At 37.4% G+C, this 11,283-nt stretch overlaps 1 protein-coding gene across 1 annotated transcript; it reads left to right on the top strand.

Annotated features, from left to right (window-relative positions):
• The first annotated feature begins 6,362 nt into the window (after positions 1 to 6,362).
• Positions 6,363 to 9,760, top strand: LOC136227797 (serine carboxypeptidase-like 45). The gene is made up of 10 exons (XM_066016555.1): positions 6,363 to 6,829; positions 6,974 to 7,075; positions 7,160 to 7,255; positions 7,597 to 7,689; positions 7,770 to 7,849; positions 7,936 to 8,220; positions 8,306 to 8,430; positions 8,926 to 9,018; positions 9,094 to 9,211; positions 9,397 to 9,760. Exons 1-10 carry the CDS (start codon positions 6,574 to 6,576, stop codon positions 9,544 to 9,546), a joined length of 1,398 nt encoding a protein of 465 aa, XP_065872627.1. The 5' UTR covers positions 6,363 to 6,573; the 3' UTR covers positions 9,547 to 9,760.
• The last annotated feature ends 1,523 nt before the right edge of the window (positions 9,761 to 11,283 follow it).

Genomic DNA, 11,283 nt, shown 5'->3' with positions numbered 1-11,283 from the left:
CGTCTCCTTTCCAAAATAGAAGGAATTGGTGTAATGACGAGGGGATGCATGAGTTGGAATGGATCCAATCCCTCCCTAAAAGCGCCTGATAGCTCGCAGTTGAATTAACCACGAAGAAAGCAGCCATGGCGGTGTGAGAGCCAACGGTGAGCTCCAAAGGTAGGACACCATATGTCTTTGCAATTTCTCCCATGAAGGCTGAAACTGACACCTCTGACGAGATTATATCTTCCTCCGATTTTCCTAAAGCTAGGACCATCTTCATAGGCATGATGTTAACGGCTGATCCATTGTCGATGAGCACTCTGGAGATCGGTTTGCCATCTACATGAGCCTTGACGTATAGAGGTTTGATATGGCGGGTCATCCTTGGAGTGGGCTTGTCAAAGTAAACCCTCTTCATGCCCTCTTCACCCGATGTCTTCGGGACTGTGTCTTCTTGCTCCTTGTGCTCGGATTTGGGGCATTCCTTCTTGATGTCTTCGCTTCTAAAATCCGAAGGTAAGATTAAAGAGGTAGCTGCACACTCTATCCGTATGATGAAATCTCCAACCCGGATTTGGAGGTTCTTCTCTTGGTTTTTTCCTCCTCTTTTCGCATCGTTGGAGTTGACGCTGGATGACTCCTTTTGACTATTTCTCTTTTCTGCCTCTCTTTTCCTTAATCTTCTCTTTGCATTCCTGGAGAGAGGCCTTGGGAATTTCTTGTGGCTATTCAATTGCCATTGATTGAGGGGTGACGTGCTCGAGGGTATCACGAAACGTGGCCGTTGTTGTTGCACGTCTCTTATCTTTGTATTCTGTGATTGCCTTGAGCTCTCCTCCAACTTTGGTGGCGTCGCTTTTGGTAGCCATATCTGCCGGGTTCTCACGTCACCATGTTGCTTTCCTTTGCCCCCCCACACTAGTGAAGTGGCATTGATCATATTGGCTACTAGGAATGGGTCCTCGTCGATCAGCATGCTTTCCTTCTTTTCCGGGAATTGGAGTATCCCGCGGTTAATCCTATCCTGCACGGCGTTTCTAAAACCAAAACATGCTTGAGTGTTGTGGCTCCAGTTGTCGTGATACTTACAGTAGTTTCGTCCGTGTATTTCTTCTTTGGATGGGATCACATGTCTAGGAGGCAATGTGATGAACTGCTCCTTTAGCAGGTAGTCGAAGATCTCTTCCGTCTTCGAGACGTCAAACGTATATTGAGTGGTTGAGATCCTTTTAACTACCTCGGGTGCTTTGGGATTCTTTACCAACACGGGACATGTTCGAGATCCGATGTTCGTTAAGTCGGCAATGGCTACCTCATGCGTTTGTACATCCCTTGGTAGCTTCCTATAGAGTTCTTCTTGCGTCGATGATCTTCCCTCATCAACTCCTCGTACTCTGCAACTTTGGCCACCAACTCGTAGTAGTCGCGGAAATCTATCCCCTGAAATTTCTTCCGGTTTTCGAATTCCAACCCACGTTGGGCAATCTTCACGAACTCGACCTCGAGGATGTTGATTCGACAACGATGTCGCATCTTTTTGAATCGGTTGATAAAATTTTCAACCGGTTCTCCATGTCGTTGCGTCATTCGGGACAGCTCCGCAACACAGGTCTCGGGCTCCGTTCGATAGAACTGGTTGTGGAACAGTCTTTCCATTTGTTCCCATCCATGAATGGATCCGGATGGTAAGGTGGTGTACCAAGAGAAAGCTGGTCCCGTCAGTGAACCTGGGAATAGCCGCAAGCGTAACATGTCGAAGTTCATGTCCATGCTCAAACCGCTACACTGAAAGGTGAAGCGTGCCACATGCTCCACAGTGGATTGCCCTTCTTCTCCTGAAAATAAAGCGAAATCGGGTACTCTAAAATTGTGGGGTAAAGGGTATAGCTGATCATAGTGCCGTGGATATGGTTTCTGGAACTCGGGTCGGTATACTTCCCTCACGGCTGGCCCATAGATCTCTTGGACGATATTACTTATGCGTTGGGCCTCTCACAAGTTGTTGGTGGGCTCCATGCGTGTATGCGTCGTCCGTTGTGGGTGAAAGTTAGCTTGTCTCGCATTGCCCCCCACATTACGAGCATAGCTTTCCTCGTAATGTTCGGCATGGTTACTAGGTCCTGTATGAGATCTAAACTGTTGTTGAGGTGGCGGGACCTGAATAGGTTCTGGGTTGATCCTGTCACCGCGCTCATTGAACCCGAGATTCTCTTCTCGAGCTGGTGGCGGGGTATACCTTTCCCCAGTTCCTGATGTCGGTGCTTTCTTCCCACCGTCTACCGGTCCTTGAGATGTCGACCTTTGTGTGAACAGCTCGGCGCACTTTTCCGGGATTTTGCTGATCTCTCCGGTTAAATCAACGATCCTTTCCTCGAGAGCCGATCCCTTGTTGGAATTGTTCACCGCCTCGTTGTTGGCTTGCATTGCCTTGCACACATCCTCATAACTTTCTCTCATGGATTGCGAAAATCCATGTAGAAATTGGTCGATCTGCTTCTCTAGTTTTGCTAAAAATGGTGCCATGTCGAATATGGGTGGGCCTTGAGGTTGTTGGTTTGCACCTCCGCTATTGTTCATGGTCTCAGCCGCACAACCTTCAGGCATGCCGGGTTCGTTGCTCTGATCCCGGTTCTGATTTTGACTCTCCTCGGAGTCCGATGGGATGAGATCTTTCCCCGTGTTCTTCCTAGGAGGCATTCTTCGTGAGTACTTATGGGTGAAAATTATGAAATTATGTTAGTAATCTAGTGCTGAAAAAGAAAGAACAAGGAAATAAATAAATGCTTATTAACGGAACAAAAGCAAGGCATGAAAAACAAGTGAGTTAAAAAAAACGTGAAGAATATATACGTGGTATGAAAAAACAAGTCTTACAAATTTTTGGCTAAGCCAAAACAAAAAATAAAACGTCCCACTGGGCGTGCCAAAAATTGTTAGCGTTAGCTAATAAATTTTGGTAAAGTGGAAGTGGGATAATGAGTGTGGAAAAATTAAGAACGTAAAAAACGAGTATAGACACAATTTTTGGTAGCTAAAAAAAAAAAAGGTCCCACTGGGCGTGCCAAAAATTGTTAGCGATATTTTCGAAATATGCTAATCTCAACCTTGTCACGTGTGGTTAGGGTGCGAGTGTGCCAGAGAAGATTACTTCTCAATTGAAATGGTTAAGTTTATGGAATTTGCGCGCCAAAACTTGAAATCTAATCGAAGCGATTGGCGAGGGACGCAAGGATTGAAAAAGTCTCTCTTGGGTCTCTCGCGCCGTTATAGAAACTTTGCGAGATAAATTATTCTTTAAAGCTAAGCGTATAAATTGAAGACGAGAAAATAAAAGAAATTAAAGTGCGAAATTGATACGAGATTTGGTGAAAAATCGGTGTTTTATTGATGTAAATCAAGGTTTGAATACATGTGTTTGAGGTAAGCATAAAATTAAAAATAAATTACAATTGAAGAACTTCTATACTAAACATATAGCTAATTCAATTGAAATGGAAGAACAAATCAAATACAAGGAATTGGAATGCGATAAAAATAAATTGGAAGTCAACAACAAACTCGGAGCCACAATAGCTATCTCGGATTGATGTTGAATTTTGGTGTCGGCTGGAAGTTCTTGGAGAGCTGCAACCGGTCGGGCCCGTACGGTATATGATCTTGGCAATGGCAAAACGTTGGTAGGCAAATGGGACAGATTTAATCTTCAACTTTGAGAGGCTCGTTTGGGCGTTTAAGAACACGGAATTGGACGAGTAAATAGGCTAAATTTAATTTCGGAATGTCAGGAACAAACTTCTATAAGGGATCGAAGGCTAAAACGGATGCTAAGTAGACGAAATTGGGAGTTGAAAATAACTGGACGAATCTGGAAAATTCTGGAAATAGAATGTCTAAAAGAATTTGGGCTGTAAAGATCAGCTTGTAACTACGGTTTCTGGGCACGGAATTGAGCAAATAAATACACTAGATTGAAATTCAGAACGTCAGTAACAACTTTGTTGAAGGGATTGAAAGCAAAAAATGATTTTAAACGGACGAAATCGGGCTTTGAAAGTAGTTGGACGAATCTGGAAAATTAATTTGAAAACGGAGTTTTAGCTAGGAATTGAGCAAATTAAAGGCTTGGCATGCTAAATTGAATTAGAAAAACTTGGAAAGAGGCTATTGGAACTTGAATTGGAGCTAAAGAGAGCTAAAAAAGGGATCGAAGCTAAGAAAAACGAAGAACGAAAAGAAGAACTTTAAAGAACTAAGAAGAAAAGAACTTAAGAACTAAGAACTAGAACTAAGAACTAGAGAGCATTGGAAGGGACCTTAGGAAGGGGTTTTGTTGTGTTGAGTTGAGTGATTTTTTATGAAGGGGAGGGGGTCTATTTATAGTATTTTGGAGTGGCATTTTGGTAATTATTCACCAACTAACACAACTACCTCTATGCCACATCACCCTACTACCTCAACTTCCACTAACTATCATCAACTTCCATTGACTGCTTCCAACTGTTGTCGGAAGAGGCGATACGCCCCGCGTATCGTTGGTTACGCCCTGCGTATTGGAGGTCCTGAAGCTTGTGCGTTTTCATTGATGGTATCTGCGCGTGGCGCCTCTGGTGTTACGTCCCGCGTAGGAAAGTACGCGCTGCGTAAGAGAAGGACGCCCCGCGTGTTTGTGCTCCTGAACTTGGAACGCCTTGTTGATGCGCTTTACGCGTGGTGTATAGGAAGACACGCCCCGCGTAAAGCAGTCTCTGAAGCGGAACGTCTTCGGGTGTGTGGAATACGCCCCGCGTGTGGAAATACACACCCCGCGTATTTGAGGTGAGCTTACGAATTGTTTTTCTGATTTTATTTATTATTATTATTTCCTAGACAAAATATAAACTATATCCTAAATTTGACAAACAAGCATTATATATATATATAAAATAAATTTTATTTATTTTGGGCCAACACATACAAATAGCTTCTTCTTCTAAATTGGATTTCCTCTTCTGAAGTTTGAAGGTAAATAGTAAAGGTAATTTAGTCATTTCCGAAGTCATAAACGGTAAAAAAATCTAATAAACAGACGGAAGGGCTAAACAGTTCACTGAGAAAAAGGTTAGAGACATGTGTTTTTAAAAATACAAGGACTAAACAGTGTGTTTTATCAAAATATAGGGACTAATAAATTAATTACCTAAAAAATTAAGTAATGTGAGATATTTAAAACGTGAAATAATTAAAACAAAATTAAAGTATAAATTTAAATAATTAAAGAGTTTAAAAAAACATAATTAACAAGGGAGACGACTTCAAAAAAAAAAACAAGGGAGACTATGTGTTAAATTCGATTCAATTTGAAAAATCATAATCATCTATTTCTTTTAAGAATGATAGTTTAAACTTTCGAAAAATCTCATTTTGATATATAAATAAGACTCAACATATAAAGAATTTGACTAAACAGATTTATTACTCTTTAACTTATAGAGTTTCTCGTTAATTTCTTGATGTTCCTTAAAGTATATATTGTCATTCTGAGTTTCAAAAAAAAAAATATATTGTCATTCTGAATTTATTTAAAGTGACATATTAACTTTTTAAACTTGTTTATATTGATTTGTTGGTTTTTTAAACTTGTTTAAAATAATATACACTCTAATTTGTCCAAATCTTTTATTGTTATGCCACGTGGACTTAAGAGTCAATTACATTTGTTTAAATAAATTCAGGAGATTAACAGATTATTTTGTACAATTTTTTGGGGTCAAATTTATTGACTCTAGACGGATTAAATCTATAAGTAATAAAATAGTTATATGCTCTTGAATATCATTATTCTGGTCTGAATCTTCACTTGGAAACCAAGAAAGATTTGAGGATGTACTTGAAAACAATTTTCAAAGTTAAAATCAATAAATCCCCTCCAAAAAGAAATACAAAAAATGCTGCAAAGAAAAGACCATCAAGATGTTCCCACATTCTTTATTCCTTTACATAAAATACCACAAAAGAAAAAAACTTAGTGTTAAAATTGAAAGTTACCCAAAAGATTGGAGTATATTTTAAAATTTCCCTTGTTTTTTTCTAATATATTTGAGAGAAAAAAAAAAAGTAAAAACTTCCAATTTTTGTCACACATTTGGTGAGAAACCAAAGTAATCCTAGAAAGACACTTTTAAAGTTTGAAGTATGATCCAAAAGGTATTTGTGAAAGAAAGAATAGTTGTCTTGTCCGGTTGGCTTGGAACTAGTAAAAAAGAATACACAAAACAAACTGTAAATTCCTGACCTGAGAGAAAGAGAAAGAAAATAAAATAAAAAGATTGTATTTTTTCTGAGATTCCATCCATTCTCTCTCTTTTCGTTTTCTTAAATGGGAACCATTTTTTGCTGACTCAGCTCTCTCATAGACGACCTATACCAAACCCCCAATTCTCTCTGTCACATCTCTTTCAACACCATTTTCAGGCCTGCAATTAAAAAGCAATTCTGTAATCATAATTAAATAGAACCTTACTTGCTACTACTATTTATTTACTCCCCCACTCCTCACCTCTTTGTCCTCCACTTATCCTCTTTCTGATTTCTCTCAACAATTTCAAAGTTATGTGCTTTCAAACATGGTTTCTAGCCATGGCAATGGCTTCCTTGCTGTTTCACCTCTGCATTTCTGCTGGGTCTAATTCTTCTGCTGCTCATTTTGACAAGATTTTGAGGCTTCCTGGTCAACCCCTTGTGGGGTTTCAACAATTTTCAGGCTATGTCACTGTGGATGAAAAGAGGCATAGAGCTCTTTTCTATTACTTTGTTGAAGCTGAATTTGAGCCTCTTTCAAAGCCTTTGGTTCTCTGGTTAAATGGAGGTTTGCATTTCCCCCAATTCTTCCTTCTTTTATTGTTTATAACATTCTAATTGGGTTTCAACTACTGAGATTCTAGTAAATTGACTCAATAAAGTTACAACCTTTGAATTAAAAATTGTGGGCTTTTCAATGTGTTCATTATAGGTCCAGGCTGCTCTTCTCTGGGTGTAGGAGCATTCTCTGAAAATGGACCTTTTAGACCAAATGGGAAAGTATTGGTTAGAAATAAGCATAGCTGGAATAGAGGTATAGTTCATAAAAATTTCAAATTATGCTATGTTTTTGCTTGGATTGGATATATAAGATTTTTTATACTTGTAAATAATGCAGAAGCAAATATGTTATATTTGGAGACACCAGTTGGGGTGGGGTTCTCTTATGCTACTGATAGTTCCTCCTATGTGGCAGTGGATGATGAAGCAACAGGTATATTACTTATTTATCTATCACCCATCAATTTCAGAACCTTCTTTTTGTATCCAGAAACCAAAAAAGCTAAGTTTTTCAGCTTCAGAAAGTAAAATTAAAACCATATATATGCTTTTTTCATTAACAGTGTCTTGTCCCCTCTATTTTTCACCTTAAAACATATGATTAATTTGGGGAATTTTAAGTTGTTGGAAGCAATTATTTATCATCATCATATCATATGGTCTTTTCAAGAGTGAAGTGTCATTATGATCCCTACAACTTCACATCTTTCTTTTTAATCATTAACAAAATTCAAAAACTTTAAGTAAACCAATGTTGGGTTTTGTTTTTTTAAGCCAGGGACAATATTGTATTCTTGCAACACTGGTTTAACAAGTTCCCTCAATACAAAGATAGGGACTTGTTTATAACAGGGGAGAGTTATGCAGGTATTCCATTTTTCACATTTCAATTTTTTTATCATATAGTTATACATAAGAAGTGATTCTATTCTTTTTCAATAATCTAGGTCACTATATTCCTCAACTTGCAAGACTTATGGTTGAAATTAACAAAAAGGAAAACTTGTTTCACCTTAAAGGCATTGCAGTAAGTAACATTAATCTTCAAGTAAGCTATTAGTCCAGTAAAGCTTCAACCTTTAGCTAAGGGATAGTGTTTTTTCCGGTATGCAGATGGGGAATCCGGTTTTAGAATTCGCTACAGACCTCAATTCACGGGCTGAATACTTATGGTCTCACGGGCTGATATCAGATTCAACATATAAAATGTTCACTGCTGCTTGTAATTATTCAAGATATGTTAGTGAATATTATAGAGACTCGGTTTCGACTACTTGTTTGCACGTTATGAGCTTAGTTAACACTGAAACTAGTAGGTTCGTCGACAAATATGACGTTACACTTGATGTTTGTCTTTCATCCGTTCTCTCTCAATCAAAGGCTTTAATAAGACCACAGGTTTGTCTCCCTGCAACACCAATTGACATTCATCATTTCATGTCTATGTTCAAGAATTTTTCGCTTATTAACTCTTCTATTTCAGCAAGTATCCGAAAGGATTGATGTATGCGTGGATGATGAGACCACGAATTACTTGAATCGGAAGGATGTGCAAAAGGCTATTCATGCTAGGCTTGTTGGAGTTGACAAATGGGAAGTTTGTAGCAAGTAATCATCCCATCTCTTATTTGTTGAGACTTTTTTCTTTAAAAGTCATAATGACATAATGCTAACATATTGCTTTATTTCTAAATTCTAACCTTATCGATGATTAAAACGCGTTCGCCTTAAGCAAAACCAACTCATGTTAATCATTATAATAGACTAATTTTATCAGCCATCTAACTTTACTTTATGCTTTTATAACTTCTCCATAATGCTTAATGAAATATAGACTACAAATGCTCATTATTATAAAATGTTATATCTGCTTTCTCATCATTTCAGTTGCTGAAACACTCCATCTAATTTTGACCAAATTATGACTTATGGTTCAGGGGACAAAACATTCATGATCAAAAATATTCTCAAGGACTCATATTTATCTTGCCTTAAGCATAAAGTTGTCCTAAAAGTTCGGTTCTTTTAAAATTATATCTTTCCGGGTCATCGATTTTAAGTTTATTGCATAATTTTTTTGCTTCATCTTTTTGTATGCAACAGCATTCTGGATTATGAGCTGCTGGACTTAGAGATACCTACAATCTCTATTGTTGGATCACTTATCAAGGCTGGTATTCCAGTGTTGGTTTACAGGTAAACTCGAGCTTAAGTACCTGTAAATTGAGATTACAGCAGTAAATTAGCTTATAATAACATGAAATCCTGCAGTGGAGATCAAGATTCTGTAGTTCCACTGACCGGTAGCCGCACCCTAATCCATAGATTGGCAAGGGAATTAGAGCTCAACACAACTGAGCCTTATAGAGCTTGGTTTGCAGGAAAACAGGTAACATAATATCTGTTTAAGGACAAGTTCTAGATTGGTCCAGGACTGTTGAGTTCATGCCATGTCAGCACCACTGATGATGTGGCATGATCTCAATGATCCCGGACCAGTTTGGTCCGGGACTACTGTAGAAAGACTCGTTTAAGAGGCAGCTAAGACAGCATTAACTTTATACTACATTTTAGGTTGGTGGATGGACTCAAGTTTATGGCAACATTCTATCGTTCGCCACGATCAGAGGGGCGGCTCATGAGGTTCCGTATTCGCAGCCTGAGCGATCTCTGATATTGTTTAAATCGTTTCTGGAAGGCAGACATCTTCCTCGAGTTTTCTGATGAGTTGGTCCAATGTGTGTACATATATATATATGAAGTGAAGTTATGGAAGTCATTAAAAGCATTTTTTGGGGCTTTGCAAAAGGAAAAATGTATTCATCATCTGTGAATGTGATTTTGTTATTTGTAATGGATATGGTTATGGATCCTTGAAATGGAAAAAGAAATTTTGTAACTGGACAGGAGTTTATACCTTTCTCTTTCCATACTTTCAACCGTTATACTCAAAATACTTTTATACTCTTCGACTTCATAACTCTCCAACTTTCCAAATCATTGTTGTATATCCACGTGTTAAGCTAATTCCGGTTTAACAATAACTTCGACTTTAGTTATCTGTAACTCAGATAACAGATTTGAGGTAGAGAAAGTAAATATATTTTTATTGTTCACAAATTATCATTTGGTTCGCATTTGTTAAAATGAGAATCCATTTGAGGTTCTCATTTTATGATTTGGGTTCGCATTTTATGAAATGAGAACCTATTTGGGATTCTCATTTCATAAAATGTGAACTCATATCATATTTGCGAACCATTAAATTTACTTTAAACATTTAAAATTATGCAGAAGATGGGTTGAAGAAGAAGATGAGGTTGAAGAAATTTACATTAAACATTCAAAATTTACTTATACTTGTTCTTCATTATTCTTAATTTGTGTTTTTGTTTTCTTCATTGTTCTTACATTGAAACATGGTCCTTTAGAGTGTTGTTTGCTCTTCTTTAGTTTAAATTGCCACTAGATTGGGAAGAAGATGGAATGAAGAAGAAAATGAGGAGTTTGTAAGGGTATTTTTGGAAAAATATATTAGAATAGTCTAATTTGGTAGCATATGTTTAAATGAATATAAAAATATAGATAAACTTCTTGCGTATGAGAACATATTAATGGAGAAGGTAATAGTACTCGTTTTGGCTAGAGCTACTCCTAAGGTCTAGTTTTATAAATTACCCACCACTAGACCTGTTCACGGGCATGGGTACCCGTCCGATCCGTCCAGGTTCGTGTTCCCTGGGCCGGGTTTGGACATGAAAATTTATCTTCCAGTCGAGATCCGTAAAAGCGCATCTCTTTTTTGAACGTGCTTGGAATTTATAAAAATAGCACGACCCGGCCTAGTCTTGTTCGGCCCGCCTATTAATATTAATTAATAAATTTATATATTAATATTTATTTTTAAGTATAAATTTATTTTTTTATTATTAAAAATTATACATATATATTTAGGTGGGTTTATATGGACTGAGTTTGGGATTTGATTTTTGTGCTCGAGCCTAGCCCGATCTGAACACGTCTAAATTAACAACGGACTGGATTTGGACTACTCATTTTTTGACAAAATTCTGCTGAGCCCGGCCTATGAACAGGTCTGCACATAATAATGTATGATTATAGAACAACTTAATAAGGAATAATGGGAAAGAAAAAGGATAAATTAGTTTTTTAAATTACCAAATTTGAACGTAATTTATATGTGATATAATTTCGTAATGCGAAGCAAATATAGCTTCGTAAATCATAAAATACAAAGCAAAATCATAAAATGAAAAACAAATATAGCTTCGTAAATCATAAAAATGCGAAGCAAAATCATAAAATGCGAAGTATCGCAAATTAACTCAGAACCAAATAATTCGAATTCTAAACCAATAAATCACACAAATACAACTCAAATTGGTTCGAAAATCATCATTATACTTATTAACATTAACCTTAACCAAACATAACACATCC

The sequence above is a fragment of the Euphorbia lathyris genome, chromosome 1 (genome assembly GCF_963576675.1).
Source record: "Euphorbia lathyris chromosome 1, ddEupLath1.1, whole genome shotgun sequence".
Lineage (NCBI taxonomy): Eukaryota > Viridiplantae > Streptophyta > Magnoliopsida > Malpighiales > Euphorbiaceae > Euphorbia > Euphorbia lathyris.
The sequence above is the reverse complement of the archived record's forward strand: the minus strand, read 5'-3'. Positions and strand labels throughout refer to the sequence as shown.